The sequence below is a fragment of the Podarcis tiliguerta genome (assembly GCF_965153285.1).
Source record: "Podarcis tiliguerta genome assembly, chromosome: 5".
Taxonomy (NCBI): domain Eukaryota; kingdom Metazoa; phylum Chordata; class Lepidosauria; order Squamata; family Lacertidae; genus Podarcis; species Podarcis tiliguerta.
The window spans coordinates 83,797,540-83,814,074 of record NC_139538.1 but is presented as its reverse complement, the minus strand read 5'-3'; the positions used below and the strand labels follow the sequence as shown (position 1 = coordinate 83,814,074).

At 43.6% G+C, this 16,535-nt stretch overlaps 1 protein-coding gene across 2 annotated transcripts in view; it reads right to left on the bottom strand.

Annotated features, from left to right (window-relative positions):
* SYNPO2L (synaptopodin 2 like) overlaps positions 1–16,535 on the bottom strand; it is a 42,984-nt gene that overhangs the window by 16,324 nt on the left and 10,125 nt on the right. For both annotated transcript variants that reach the window (XM_083440338.1, XM_083440339.1), the window contains 2 exons: positions 10,527–10,678; positions 5,415–6,082 (listed from right to left, as the gene is read on the bottom strand). In XM_083440338.1, the coding sequence (XP_083296464.1) occupies positions 5,415–6,082; positions 10,527–10,678 (820 nt within the window). The remainder of the gene's footprint in view (positions 1–5,414; positions 6,083–10,526; positions 10,679–16,535) is intronic.

Sequence of the window (16,535 nt, the reverse complement as noted above, 5' to 3'; positions counted from 1 at the left end):
TTAAGTAGTATTCAAAAAGAGGGAACAAAAAGAGAATGTTAGCAATATTTAAAAAGTCAAAAATGGCAGTAACTTATATACAATATTTTTTAAAAAAGAAAGAGAGGAATGAAATAGGACTCCAAAGTTTCATGCTTGGGAAGAAGGAACTGTAGAAGAATTAAGCAGAATGATGAGAGAAAAAGATAGATGCAGAAGGAGGGCAGGCCAATAGCTGATTTATAGACTGTTTTTCAATAAAGCTCCTTTAGTGTCTCCTCTGGCTACAAGTACCATAGGTCTCTGGATACAAAACACAGACTATGTATACACTGACTAGTCTGTAGAACAAAAATTGAGTTTTTCCCAATCCAGAATTATTCATGCTCATCCTCAGCATGTTGCTTTTAATCTAGATTGTTTCTAGATCCTGCTGTCCACAAGGCTGGGTGGGGTTGCTTGATATGCTAGTGGGGGGGGAGAGCTGGGGGTGGGGAATCATACCTGACAACCAATGTGCCACTTTGGTTCCAGATAGTACAGTGGTGCCCCGCAAGGCGAATGCCTCGCAAGACGGAAAACCCGCTAGACGAAAGGGTTTTCCGTTTTGGAGGTGCTTCGCAGGACGAATTTCTCTATGGGCTTGCTTTGCAAGACGAAAATGTCTTGCGATTCCTGGGGGGGGTTTTTCCGCTCCCCACCCCCTTTTTCTAAGGCACTAAGCTGCTAATAGCCTTTTAGCAGCTAATCCGCTAATCCCTTAAGCCTTTAATAGCCGCTAATAGCCGCTAAACCGCTAATAGCGCTAATCCGCTAATGGGCTTGCTTCGCAAGACGAAAAAACCGCTAGACGAAGAGACTCGCGGAACGGATTCTTTTCGTCTTGCGAGGCACCACTGTACATAGGTAGAGGAGTCTAATAAGCCCATTTTCATGGCCCTCTAGTGGTTGTGGTGGCCCATTTAACAAAAGTATTGTATTTTTCGTTATCTCTGGAGGTTTATACTTGATTCTGACCAAACTAAGCTCCCTTGAGCAAAATGAACATCACGATTAGCTCCCCCTGCCCAAATATCATAGAACCATAGAATTGTAGAGTTGGAAGAGACCCCCAAAGGTCATCTAGTCCAACCCCTGCAGATATGACCCTAAAACCTTCATCCCCCAATTCGATTTAATGCCACAAACATGAAAGAAAAGCAAATACTCAGAGTGTACTTCATGTTTCAATGAGGGAAACAACCCTCCCACTGTATATAGTTCTCATGATTCAGACTGTCACTAAAGGAAAAAAAAATCATAAATAAACTGTCTCATCTAGGCCTGAGTGCTACATATAATTGAGTGCATGAAGTATCAGCCACAGTAACAAATGTACTGTGTGAACAATACAGCGAAAACAGTGTGTTCTTTACAGACAGCCTAGGAAGGCTAGGTTGGCTAAGGCTTCCTCAGATTTCTACACATAGGGAAATAAAGGTGTGTGTGAAAATGTGTGTGTACACAGTTTTTTAAAGAAAAAAAGGAACTGATTTCAGATTCTTGTTCCTACATGCAAATGCTAATTGTTTAGGAGGAGGAAGTGTGTCACATTAGGAGTTGCCCTCATTGTAAAGGTAAAGGTAAAGGGACCCCTGACCATTAGGTCCATTCGTGGCCGACTCTGGGGTTGCGGCGCTCATCTCGCTTTATTAGCCGAGGGAGACGGCGTACACCTTCCGGGTCATGTGACCAGCACGACTAAGCTGCTTCTGGCGAACCAGAGCAGTGCACGGAAACGCCGTTTACCTTCCTGCCAGAGTGGTACCTATTTATCTACTTGCACTTTGTTGTGCTTTCGAACTGCTAGGTTGGCAGGAGCAGGGACCGAGCAACAGGAGCTCACCCCGTCACGGGAATTCGAACCGCCAACCTTCTGATTGGCAAGTCCTAGGCTTTGTGGTTTAACCCGCAGCGCCACCTGCGTCCCGCCCTCACTGTAGCAACCAAAAATAATTTTTAAAAAGTCATAGCACCACCTGCCTTGGGATTGCCCCACAACACAGAATACTTTAGTTATAGCACCCTCAGAAATGCTCCATAGGAAATAATCTGGGCTCCCTAGGACCCTTCTGACTCTGCCTATGAAAATAAGCCATGATGCAAGACATTGCTCACCCACTGCTAGGACTATCAAATAGCAGAGAACAGCTGGGCATGCCGTGCCTTGCTCAGCATTGGCCTCATGGCTGTGCATTATTCAAAAGAGAAAAATCCTCCATCTAAGGTGGCTAAAGCTCCTGGGCTGGCAATTTAGGTTTGCCTGACTTACCTATTAGTAAGTCCGCGGAACTTACTTCTGACTAAACATATATCGAATTGCAGTGTAGATCACTCAGCTCTTGACTCTGAAATATGATTCTTAATAAAATAAAATAAAATCTCCCCCACTTTGACAAGTCAGGGGATTGACAGCTGGGCTGTCCCACTCAACTGATGCACACAGGGTTCAATCCTACTTTCTACAAGGTTTGGTAGTACCGGTTAGTTTCCCTTCCAAAACATCCAAACCAAACAGAATTGAACTGCTTGTGAATCAGCTGGTGTGCTTGGGGGAGGTCCGGTCCTGCTGTCTGCAGCTACATCTCTACCTGCAGTACACCTGATGTCAGGTGTGGGGTGGTAGGCATTATTTGGGGGAAACGGCCTTGCAAATAGGGAGACTTGGTGGCCCTCCACACCGTTTTTAAAGGCTTGGGGTGGCAACTGTGTAAAGCAAGGGGGGCAGGTCAGGGGCTAGCAATGAGCCCTCCCAAGCTGCAAATACTTAAAAAAGAGCTACTGCTACTACTGTATAAAAGTTCATCCACAAAATAAGGGGAAAAGGGGAATAAATCAACACTAGAATTACAGGCTGTGTATACCAGCAAGAAAGGCTGCTGTGAATTGCATGTAACCATAACAGTTCAAAACCAACTATTTTTCCATCTATAAGATGCCCCCATGTATAAGACACCCCCTATTTTTGTAGCAACAACCAATCGCCAGTCCACGCTCCATACTATCCATGTACAAGACGCCTCCTACATGTCTTATACATGGGAGAATATGGTAAACAACAGTATCATTTCTGAAACCTAGCATCAATGATCAACAGTGCATGTACAGAGATCACTCAGATGACAATTTAACTGATATAACTCATTGACTGGATTCAGACATAACACTAAACTATGGTCTAGTGTTACATGGGTGAACCTTGGGCTCCTTCTCATTTTCTCCGTCTCTGGCACAGTGATTAAAATATCAGAAGGTTTTACTTCCATTTTTGAATAACTGAGGGTTATCTCTTGTTTAGAGAAACAAGTCAAATTCATAAACCACTGTGTGTTTTGGTGGGGGGTGGATTGTTCTACTAAACCAGAGTTCAGCAAACTTTTTCAGCAGGGCTGAATTTAGAAGGTGATGAGGCCGGATCTGGCCCCCGGGTCGTAGTTTGCCTACCCATGTACTAAACCATAGTTAAGACTAACCACAGTTTGCCTAGATTTGGACGCAATGGTAACCACGTATAATTTTAAAAAACTGGAAGTGAAAGCTTCTGGTCACCACCTCACAGCTGCACCACAGGAGAAGGGAAAGGGGAGCATGTGAGCATGAGGATCATTCACACAATGCCAAACCATCGTTTAGTGTTATATCTGAACAAAGTGGATTCTGGACTAGATATGATCTAAACCTGATATAAATTTGTATTGCAAAGCATGCATATCATCATATTCTCTTTGATTTTTATTGTTTTATTGGGGGAACTGCATTAAGTTCATTACGCCCCACCCAAACAGAAGAAGTCAATGCTGTCATCTTGCTGAGTCACTGCTTGGGCTCACTTACTGAGCAGAAATCACCACTGATCCAGAGCCCCTTTGCTGACATCATTTACCCAATCCAAGGCATTGTATCATTGAGCAGCAAACTAAATGAGTCAGGCCAGCTGCAATCTACGAGGAGCACCACTCGCAACTTGGAGGTCATCCCAGAAGCAGGGCCATAACATCATTTGGCAGAAAAAGCAGCACCCCCCAGGAAGACTCTGAAGAAGACTCAGAGATCTAAATTTTCAACAGTAAACTAGACTTTGGGAGAGGCTTTTTTGGACATGTGGTTGACCATTGTTTGTGCCTGACAAAGTTAGTTTTGAAAGCTAGTTCTCATACTGTTGTCCCTTTCCATGTGTAGGAATAAACAAACATTTATATATTTAGCAAAATGTATAAAACACACCTCTAAGTAGTTAGAACAATATCAAGTAAAACATTAAAAATTATTGCTATAAACCAGTTATAAACAAGTATTGGAATAGTCAAAATATGATTAAGATCAACAATAGCTAAAATGAAATATGGCATGTAAATTCTGCATGTCTGGATAGGATAGCCCAGACAACTGACATCAGCACCAACCTGATGTCAATAAGCAAGGAGTTCCCAAGTATAGGTGCCACCACAATAAAAGATGGATTTATTACAAGTGTGGACAAGTACCAAACTGGCCTGAATATAAGCCTCACTTTCCCCCCAAATTCTGACCGTGAAAAGTTAAAGTGCGGCTTAAAATCGCAACCTTACAAAAATTGACTTTTATGATATCACTGCTGAAGCAGACATACAGTTAAACAGAATGGGTGTGAGTGCCTGCGGAATTTTAAGGGAGTGGCTTATATTCAGGTGCGGCTTATATCTGGGCCAATACGGTATTATGTGGCAGCTGTAACAATGCCAGTCCCACAGACTGAAGAAGTCGAGTGGACATAAATGTTGTAAAGCAAGGATCAGGGTCTGTTGCACTTCAGGTGGAGAAGAACCTTAATGGAGCTCTGGGGTTTCCTGAGTTGTAACTTGAGCCAATACAATTTTCAAAAGAAGATAATATTAAGGTAATAGTGACCAATGCGGAATTACAGTGGTGCCCCGCAAGACGAATGCCTCGCAAGACGGAAAACCCGCTAGACGAAAGGGTTTTCCGTTTTGGAGGTGCTTCGCAAAACAAATTTCCTATGGGCTTGCTTCGCAAGACGAAAATGTCTTGCAAGTTGCTGCGATTTTTTTTCGCTCCCCACCCCCTTTTTCTAAGGCACTAAGCTGCTAATAGCCTTTTAGCAGCTAATCCGCTAATCCCTTAAGCCTTTAATAGCCGCTAAACCGCTAATAGCGCTAATCCGCTAATGGGCTTGCTTCGCAAGACGAAAAAACCGCTAGACGAAAAGACTCGCGGAACGGATTCTTTTCGTCTTGCAAGGCACCACTGTATAACTGGAGCTGTGTGTACTCCTTAAGATTCTGCACTAAGGAAATGCAAATTATGCATGAAGAAAAGCTGAAATCTGCAAAAAGGAGAGGGGCGGGGAGGGAAGAGGGAAGAGGGGAAAGGGAAGCAGGTCTGCCAGGAACACTTACTGGCTTGTTTGGCTTTCTCTGCATAGGTGGTGGTCAGGTCTTCATCGACGGGGTGCTCCACAGGCCCTATCATGGGGATGAGGTGCCTCTCTGCCCGAATGTTCTTAGTTGCATGTGGGAGGAGCATAGCTTCTGGGGAAGGCTCTCTGTCTTCAGGTAAGGGTGGCTGCAGTAGCATAGCTTCACTCTCTGAGAAGGGGGTGTCGGTGCGGCTTCCTGGCTGGCACACTATCTCCCTCTTGGCCACGCCGCTGAGGTTCTCTCCACGTTCTGCAGCTTGCGCTGTTGCCTCGGGGGTGCTGTCGTATCCGCTCAGCTCGGAAAGGGACACTTCGTCCTGCGGCTCGCCCGCTTTATTGTTTGGTCCCCCTGGGGGAGAACGGGGGCTCTTCTTGCGAGCTCTCCGGTGCTTTTCCTGGGCAATGTTGTCAGCGTCGCTGTCGGTCTCGGCATAGTACGCTTCACTATCAGGGGGTGAGGTTATGTTCTCCAGGGGCTGCTGCCGTTGGGGCTGCTGCTCAGGTTCCAGGGCAGCAGGGGGAACGGCCGGTTCAGGACTGCGCAACTGGGAGGCCCGGCTGAGCGGTGAAGTTGGCGAGGGCACTTGCAGCTGCCTGGGGGAAGGGGAACGCAGGAGCCCCTCAACAGATGGGTTCCCACTAAGCACCCTGTGGGAAAGAAGAAGAAAATAAAATAAGAGCTTCTGGGTCAGTTACACACAAAGGAACAGATGAATATTTCATGCAGTTATGTGGATCCCGTGCAGAATCTCTAATATAGCTCTTTTGAGAACCAAAGTCAATTTATGGTTAGGAAATTATGAAAATGTGTCACACAATGGCTAATGAAGATACAGAGAGTGAATCCCCAACCTCCTATATATAGCAGTCAGAAGGCCACTCATACAAATTAAGCAAAAATCGGAAAGGTATCTAGTTATGCATCCATCTGTCTCTCATGAAGAAGTTTAACCTCTTAATATGAAATATGGCTTGTTAATAGTATTGGGTGAATCTGTTAGTTTCACATTTCTCTCTGTTTCTCCTTTTTCTAATCTTAAATTCAATTTTCTACATCGGTTTGCAAAAGAATAAAAATACTGTATTTTTCCGTGTATAAGATGCTTCCATGTATAAGGTGCCCCCTATTTTGGGGGACTCAAATTTTAGAAAATGGGGGGAGATGGCTCCACCTCTCCTCTGTCCCCTTACCGGCAGAAGCTGCCAATCACCTGCCCAATTGCTGCAGCATCAGCCAATCAACACAAGCCCTTGACGCAGAAACCAATAACACGCCAAATAGCCGCTGACAGCCGAGGCAGCAACCAATCAAACACCCACCCTATGCACTATCAATGTATAAGATGACCCCCACTTTTTAGCATAATTTTTAAAGAAAAAAATCTAGTCTTATACACGGAAAAGTACGGTAAATAAAGTCCTCATAAAAATTCATCACCTGGAACAACATTTAATATACACATGTAAATAATTTTCCCTAATCTGCACATTTTTGCATGGCATTTTTCAATAATATAATGCATTTTTGTATCTTATTTTTACTATATTTCATAAAATTTTGACAGTTTGATTGTCCAAAAAGGCCCCCCCAAAAGCCCTCAAAACAGTATACCAAAAAATGTGTATTTATATGCACACATATTAATTTGTCACAGGATTTGGTTCTAGTAAGGTGAGAAAGGGTGGGGGGCGGGAATCCCTCTATCCACTTTCACTACCCCATTCATAATTTTATACCCCTCTATCATCTCCCCACTTTCTCAATTTCCCCCCAAACTAAAACACCCCAAATGATGTAACCTTTCCTCACAGGGGAGTTGCTCTAACCCCTTGATCATTTTGGTTGCCCTTTTCTGAATCTTTTCCAGCTCTTTTTTTAGGTTAAGCAATTGCAACTGTGCATATTATTTAGAGTGTGGTCTCAGCATAACTATTATCCATCATTTGTTAGCTTCAGTTATCAGAAAAGTGAGATATAAATTTATTTGTTTGTTGATTTTGATATTTATCAATCTTCTATAAAATAGTTTTTAAGAAAAATAAACCCGGCAATAATGGTGTTGAATGGAAATCAGAGAAAATGCAGAATGCCCTTGGATGCTTGGAGAACAGCTAGTTCTCGACGAAAGAGAAATATGATGCTGCCTTATACTGAGTTAGATGCAGTGCATAACAAATGTCCCCACACAGAAAAGAAATAAAACAAAACAAAAAACTACAACTACACAACATTTATAGCAGGGGTGGCCAACTCCCGAGAGACTGCGATCTACTTTCAAATTTAAAATCTGGCAGTGATCTACCCCCGTTTTTAGGGGTTCAGCTCAAAGATGTTCACCTTTTGGGGGGAGAGGAGATGCCCTGTTTTTTAGGGGGGCAGGGACTTTTTTGCAGCACTTCTGAGGGAGGGAGCAATAGAAGCAGCCACTAATCTTACGATCGCTGGCCAGATAACAGCCTCCGCCGGAAGGGGACCAGCGATCAACCGTGATCTACCAAAACCCCGCAGGGATCGACCAGTAGATCGCGATCGACGGGTTGGACACCCGTGATTTATAGAATACTTCAATTAACAAAACAGCATACAAACAGTAAACACACAATATACATAATCCGACAGAAAAACCGGTTAAAAGCGCATCTCAACTTGATAAAGTCTCTGTCAAGTTTGTATAGCGAATCCTAATTTCTTGAGAAAATTCTTTTAAAGTTAGAAGTCCAACTTGAAATGAAATTTCTCAAGGAATTAGGATGCAAGTTTGGGGTCTGGTAGATAATACTGAGTCAGGCCATTGGTCACTCTAGCTAATAGTTTCCTTTGATTTGCAGTACTCTCCAATGTCTCAAGGCTGAAATACGTATGACGTGGGAGAGAAGAATTGGATTTCCCAACATTTTCTTTCTCTTTAAAGCAGCAACCAGGGCCTCCAGTTTTGACCTAAGAAGTGGCACTGATAGCACCCAGGAAAATGTGTCAACGCCTCCTTTCTGAGCACTGTGATTCCAATCCAAATGAGAGCACCCTCCTTCCCCACTGCTGCTTTAAGAAAGTAATCAGGAAATCTGATCCTGGGTCACATCTGTTTTGGCAAACAACCAGAGGTCTTTCCCAGCCTTGCTATCCGCAGTCCTTTTCACTGGAGAGCCAGGGGACTGAACATGGCCTCTTGTGTGTGCAAAATCTGACATTCACCACTGAGATACGTGCAAGTAGCAGGAGGGGCAAGTACCAGATGATCTAGGATCAGATCAATTCATTTTAAAAATAAATAGTGCCACCTTATGTGAAAATGGTCGAAATTGCCTAAGCCTACAGTGTTATCCTTTATCGTTGTTGTGGCACACTTAAAGAAGCTGCTAACTGCATAGAACTGATAAATGAGAAAATTGTTAACTACTTTAATTTTTATACAAATGAGCATGCATGGCAGTGTCCCGTGGGTCCAACTTATCCTTTAATTAACGCTGACCTTGTCTCAGAATAAAATTCTTTACACATTGGACATCTTAATAGAGTGCCCACAAGCATACTCCAGCCCAGAGAAGGCTGCCAAAAGTCCATACAGGCTGCATTGGCACTGCTTGTGATGATGCAGGCACTGTTGCCAGGAACACAACTTTAAACTAAGGCTCAGTTGACAGCCATGAGTTTTTCCAGTTGGGCTCATGCTGACTGAGCCGAGTGGCTGGGATCTAAAGAGCTGCCCTGGTTCACTCAAGCGTTTGCATTAGCTCAGCGGAATTTTTTCCTTTTTTTTGTTGAACAGCTTATCTCCATGCTTCCAGAGGGCAGCCATGGTGGCCTGTTTATCAGCAAAACAACAAGGAGCTGCATTCAAAGAAGACGACTCAAGCCCACAGGGGTTCTCTCCTCACTCACTGTCCACATCTTACTCCTGATATATAAGTTACCGTATTTTTTGCTCTATAAGACTCACTTTTTCCCTCCTAAAAAGTAAGGGGAAATGTGTGTGCGTCTTATGGAGCGAATGCCAGAAGCCAGAACAGCAAGAGGGATTGCTGCTTTCACTGCGCAGCGATCCCTTTTGCTGTTCTGGCTTCTAAGATTCGGAATATTTATTTTTTCTTGTTTTCCTCCTCCAAAAACTTGGTGCGTCTTGTGGTCTGCTGTGTCTTATAGAGCAAAAAATACAGTAAATAGCAACAGTCTTGGTACAGGTTATTTGGGTATAGCATTGCTAACTTTCTTGAAATATGAAAACTGTTTAACCTAACCTTTTGCTTTCTGTTTTTTAACTGCTTAACAATCTCCACAAGAGCTTCTATCTTATTTTCCCACATTTTCACATAAGTCTTTGGTGTGGTGTTGATCAATGTATGTATTTATTTATCTATCTATCTATCTATCTATCTACCTACCTACCTACCTACCTACCTGGCTCACATATTCTTGATATCTACCCTCCAATGCAATTATAAAATATATATAAGTAAAGTAACCTTAAGCCTTCAGAATGAGAACTTGGATAGATGATGCTATTACACTGATCCTATTTACACTAAGTGCTGAGCAAGCAAGAATTTACCCATGCAGCATTCCATGTAGCTGGCTTCAAATTTAAACCAGGCTCTCAGCTACTGAATGTGCAATAATAGCATGTCAATGCAACACCCGCTCAGGCCACAAGGATCACTAGTGTCCTAATGCTGTATTAGAAGGCAAGACAGCTGTGGCTTAAAAGAGACATCAGGCACTTGGAATACGGCGCAGGAAAGCTTTTCTTACACGTCTGACATCTTCTTTTAAACAGGCCAGCCTGGTCACACTCTGAATGTCCAACATGTCCAGAAGCCTAATATGAGTCATTCTGAGGTTTTTAAAGAAACAGACTACATATAATGAAAAAGAGTCCCTGTACTGTCGGTGGGGGGAGTAATTTTCGTATGACATTCGCATGCATTCTGGGATTGAAGTAGGAGCACAGGACAGGCATAGCTGGGAAGGTATATGAAGTCACACATATAATTACATTGAACATTTAATCAAAATCAGTTTGTGCTACCTTAACAGGGTGCTGCATTTTTCACCGTGCTCAGCTGACACCAAGAGCCAACAGCTGTTATCATTTACCTTTTAACAACAATGTTGAGGATGCCATTTGAGGAGTCGATGATCTGCATGGCGCTGGCATGTGAGAGGCCAGCACATGATTTCCCATTGATGGTTACCAGTTCATCATTTTCCCATAAGCCCCCACGGCATGCTTTGCTTCTTTTACGGATCTAAAAAGGGAAAAGCAGAGGAGAGAGCGTGAAGGAGAAAGTTCCCTCCTGGGCTATCGACAGGGATACCAACAGCATGACAGTTACCACCGTGGAAAAGCTGAAAAAGGTCATCACACGAAAGGCGCACACTTATGCCACATCCTATATCCCTTCAGCCCATGGCCACAACCCCATTGTTGATGCGAACCCCACATAGGGAGAGCATAACTCAGATGACAGCTGCTTGGTGTGTGTCCTCTCTATCGTCTCACGGCATTCACACCTAGCCCTCACAAGGGGCAACTTCAGTAATGTGAAACGACGTAGAAAGGACATGTTGCACACAAAGGGACTACTCTGCAAAGAACGGCCTAAGCTTGAGCACAGTACCAAGACTTCTCTCCTTGCAACCCTAAATGGGTACGTCAAATTGGGATAGGTAACACCAGCCTCCACTCAAATAACTGGAGTGAGTGTGGAGCTGATATATCCAAAGGACCTGCTGCAAATACCCCAAGTCCTTCCCTCCCCCCGCATTGCCATACATGAGAACCATCTTCCTTTGCTGAACTGTATTGCTCCAGCAATTCCCCAACCACAACAGTGGGGGGCAGTGTTCTCAATGCATGGGAAATACTCATCCCCCATTGGCCAAAACCAGGCACTCCACTTCCTGCCAGCTGGCAGTTAATAGCAACAAATGGGGTCCTTTCATCAGGACCTAGGTGACATGGGGAGGATAGGGTTAACCTTTCCCTCTCAGTGTGCTGTGGTCCCAATGAAAACAAACCCCTTCCCCCAGTGTACCCCTACTTTTTAAAAACTGCATAGTTGCTAATGATGAGCCTAGCATAACATCCTGGTCCTCCATGTCTCCCCTGCAAAGTGGAGGAGCAGGGAAAAGGAAGAAATGCCTATCTTTTTTGGGGAGGTATGAGCTGTCTAGACACTTGTTGGACCTTTATCAGCCTCTGGGGATCAGCTCCAAGCTTTTCCTGCAATCTTAAAATAGAAATTGCTCATTCCATCTGCCACATTCATCAGCACAAATGCCATCATCCTGGCCTTCCAGAGACTTTGCCCTTCCTCTGCCTCTAACATTTGGAAAAGAAAAAAAATAATCTGGAATGAGAACATGAAACCTAGTAATAGAGCAACAGAGCAAACAGGCTCTCCGGCTCCTTTCAAACTGAGCGGTTTCCATCTGGTTTCCTTCCCTCATTTCACCAAGTTTTCTGGGATACAGTTTGTAGGCAAATAACAAAATAAAGAACTATGTACACTCATGTGAGATGCTATCGTTGGGAGAAGCTGGAGCGAAGGTATCTGCTTGTATTTGAAGAATGTAACTGACTGGGAAAAAGGTGCCTCAAGCCCAATATTTGGAGAGAAACAACTCTTTCATGGAGACATTTCTCCACAAAGAATGCTGCATGCACCATACATTTAAAGCACAAATACTAAATCATCCTAGGAACCACAGCTTATCCTTCACAGAGCTACAATTTCCAGCATTCTTAATGAACTACAGAAGGATTCTTTGGGGCGAAATGATGTCCTTTAAATGTATGGAGGATGTACACAGCCATAGACTATCAGCTTTTCATTTGCGTATTGAGGCTCCATGACCACCCTGTTCCCTAAGGTGCAAATAACTAGACACCACACAGGATACTGATTTAGAATCAAATAAGGCCAAAACTTTATTGGTTACTGATGTGAGGTTTGGACATAGGCAGTGTGGTAAGCAACTGCACATGTCACTCCTGCCCATCTGCTGGGAGTGTTTCTAAGGATGAAGATGGACACACACCCTATGTCAAATCGGGGCATCCCTCAAGTGGTCCCCGTTGGAGGAGTAGTATGGCCCTAGCCCGCGTCTGGGTATCGGACAGGAGCCACTCCTCCTGGATTCTTTTAACATGAAGGGGCAAGCGGAGACTACTACCTCACCTCCAACCAAGACTAGGTTTACCCAATGCCTATCCGCCTTACAAAGTTGTGATGATTGCTACGAGGTAGGCGAAAACTCAAGTGGTGGTGCCAATTAATCAAGTGGAAAAAATTATTGCCTGGCCCCTGAAAATTTAGGTGGCTGACATTGTCCATAGCAAGGTCAAACCATCCATGAAAAACCCTAATCCGAGGGAGGGTGGGTGAGTGGGAGAACGGGTGCAGCGAGAGAAAGGCAGAAAAGCCCTGCCAGCCAGGCATTTAAACTTCCCCTGGGTGTGGCTCCAAGGGCCGCAATTGGTTGGTTGGTCCCACACTCAGGGGAACACCCACTAACTCCAGCCGCCATTGGCCCATTTGGTGGCAGGAATACGATCCGGCCTGCGATAGGCCAGTTTACTAGGGAGGCCCAGGTCCTGCCTGCAAAGCCACCTGCCCAAAAAGGGGGAGAAGAGACTTCTCTGGATGATACCCAAAGTTACATGAATGGGATTCCACTTACACAATAGTACTTTTCCTTCCTCTTCTCTCCCCTCCAACCTTCAAACCCCCATTTACTCTGGAAAGTCCCACACAATTTAAGGGTGCAGGTGGAAGAGAGGAAGGGGAAATTCTGCTGTGCAAGTAGATGGACACATCTAGATGTCACCCCCTGAAAATGGCAGCATTATAATAGGTGTGTGCATATGCATGCCAATGAGTTCTAAGGGGGAATTCTTAGCACCTTGCTAAAATTAAAATTCTCCTAAACCTGGTCGTCCCCCCCAACACTCTCATGCAATCTGGTAATTGTCAGATTTGGGGGTTTGGCAATGAGTTTTCCACCACAGAGCCTAGGGTTTGTTGATCGGAATGTTGGCGGCTCGAATCCCTGCGACGGGGTGAGCTCCCGTTGTTCGGTCCCAGCATGTCGAAGTGCAAGTAGATAAATAGGAACCGCTCCAGCGGGAAGGTAAATGGCGCTTCTGTGTGCTGCTCTGGTTCACCAGAAGCGGCTTAGTCATGCTGGCCACATGACCCGGAAGCTGTACGCCAGCTCCCTTGGCCAGTAAAGCGAGATGAGCGCTGCAACCCCAGAGTCGTCTGCGACTGAACCTAATGGTCAGGGGCCCCTTTACCTTTACCTTTTTCCTCCCACTCAGTCCTGAACCTGAGGAGTGGAGTGCTCCGCCACACTAATAAAGTTTTTTAAGCTATAGAGCAGAAAGAGGAATTGATCATTTATCTTTACCTCTTGCTCCACTATCAGAACAAATCATTGTTATTATTTTATATGTTTAGGTTTTGTATACCCTGCTTTTAGTTGGATATATTATTGATTTTTTTTGTTATTGTTTACATGTTTCTGTGGTTCCATAATATTTTGAAAATTAATAAAAATAAATGGGGGGCGGGTTTCATTTGGAACTAAAGATCATGTTACAACTCTCTATCCCATCATGGTAGGGAAGGACCAGTCTGCACTAGCTGCAGAGTTCCAAGTGCTTCTCCAGACAACCTATTTATTAAGCAGTCATCCTGCTTTGTTTGCACAAAATCTGTGTGGAGATTATATGACATTGTTGTTTGTTGAGTTTTCCTTCCAATTTGTTTGCACAGACATTGTATGGTATTGCCCATCATTGCCCTTATTCCACATTTTCCAGTGCACATTCCCATCACTTTTCTTACCACATACATTCTGTGAATTTTGGGGGATGTGGGGTTTTTGTGTGTGCAAAAGCACCAAATCCACTTTAATTGTGCAACCTAAATTTGTTGGTATACAGCTGTATCAGACTCACAAAATAGTGACAGTCTGGATTCTGGAAGCTGGGAGTAAGAACCCAGCAAAGCTTACTCCTGAGTAAACATTGCATAGGATTACACTGTCAGTCCATTTCTAAAACCCTTACAGCAAGAGGGCAAAAGCCATTCTTAGCCTCAATTCTGTTACATTACAATTCTGCAAAAACAAACATATTTTTAATTTTAAAAATAGACCAAGCAGACTGCTTTAAAATTTTGTACGATAACTAGGGGAGGAATGATTGAGAGGACAGAAAAATCTCAAACATACCCAGGATATTTCTACCAAACTCCACCCAGTGGTATGGATGACAAGAAGAAGCAAAGCAATGAAATGGTGAGTGAAAAAACAGAAGTGTGTGGATCCTCATTTGCCGATCACACACACTGACAAATTGGATCTAAACAACCCTATTGCAAGGCCCTCCCAAGAGTAAAAGCAGCCTAAAATCACAAAGCCATTGAAAGTGTCTGAACCTTCTCTCTCTAAATAATTCTTCCACCCCAAAAAAACATAGTTTAAAGATGTTTCCTCCTAGAATTACTTCAACTCATGGCATCTCACCAGCGGAAAGATGATATTGAAAGGCAGTTTCAGAGGGTCAGGAAAAATGAAGCAAATGGATTCAGGTCCTGCCTCTAACCTACCCATGTTGTGTTTTAAGCCTTAACGCCACTTGACAGGAATTCAATGGCAAACCCAATTTTGCTTGAAGGGGCAATGGCAACCATCACATACAATTCGTCTCTTAAGAATCTTGCACTCCTGGAGTGTACTCCTAGCAACTCTCAGCCTCCATGGCTATGAAATCTGGAGCTTGGAGCCAGATCAGAGTACTCTGGCCTAACCACAGCTTGGTCCATGTCAGGATTTATGGTAATTCGGGAACTCCAGTTTGCACGTAACTGAGCAAGGAAAAAACTCTGCAGCAAAGCTCTTCATTTACCAAGCAGTCTCCAACTACGTTGTGTGTCCCGGGCATCTAAAATCAACAAAGTCCACTCTCAGTCTTCACAGCCAGCTCCCCACACAGAGGGAGAAACTCTAAAAATAGGATGAAAGACTTCCCAACTGTTCTTGTTCACAGAGGCAGCTTTTTAAAAACTCATAAATCCCTTTGGAACATAACATTGCCAACACAACTTGACTGACTAGTTCTCAGTTTCTTTGCAACTATAGCCTGGGCTGGTATCAGTGAAAAAGATGATCTGGGAAGAGAGGACGAAAGTGCACACTATATTTAAAAGTATAATGTGTACCTTAAACTTTCAAAGCAACCCATACTCTGTACGTCTGGGCTTTGCACATATTACACCTCCAGATGTTTTTGGCTACAACTCCAATCAATCCCAGTCAGCATGGTGATTCCACGCGATGCAAAAAACATATTCCTAGATATAAACCATGAAACAAACAGTAAGGACCCACTTAAACTCACTAAGTGCAGCACTATAAAGTACTTTTCAAAGTGTGCTGCAATAAACCTTGTGGCTGACTTTATATGTGACTTCGTAATCACATACTGTGTAATCACACACAAGAAACTGAACTGATCCAAAATGCCTTCTGCTATCCCCTCTACTATTTGCTGCGTGCTGTTTGAAAAGTTCAGCTGCTGCTGTTTGTAATTCAGAAGAGTGAACCAGTCTCTTCTCATTGTCCCATCTAAATAAATAATTAATAAATAATAATAATAATAATAATAATAATAATAATAAAAATTTATACCCCGCTCATCTGACAGGGTTCACCCAGCCACTCTGAGTGGCTCCCAACAGAATATTAAAAACACGATTAAACATGAAAAACTTCCCTAAACATCACAAGCAGTGGAAAATAAGTCATCCTAATAGATACAAATATACTATGTGAGAGTATAATTGGATTTCCCCAGTGGAGGGGGGATGCAAATTGCAGGGCTGGCATACCCTCCAACATTTCTCCAATGACGTCCCATTCCATAATGACAATTTTACTATTTATAACCCACACATCTTACTGGGTTGCCCCAGCCACTCTGGGCAGCTTTCAACATATATAAAAGCACAATAAAACATTAAATAGTAAAAAAAAACTTCCCTATACAGGATTGGCTCAGGGGTTAGATAACTCCATACCCTCCAACATTTCTCC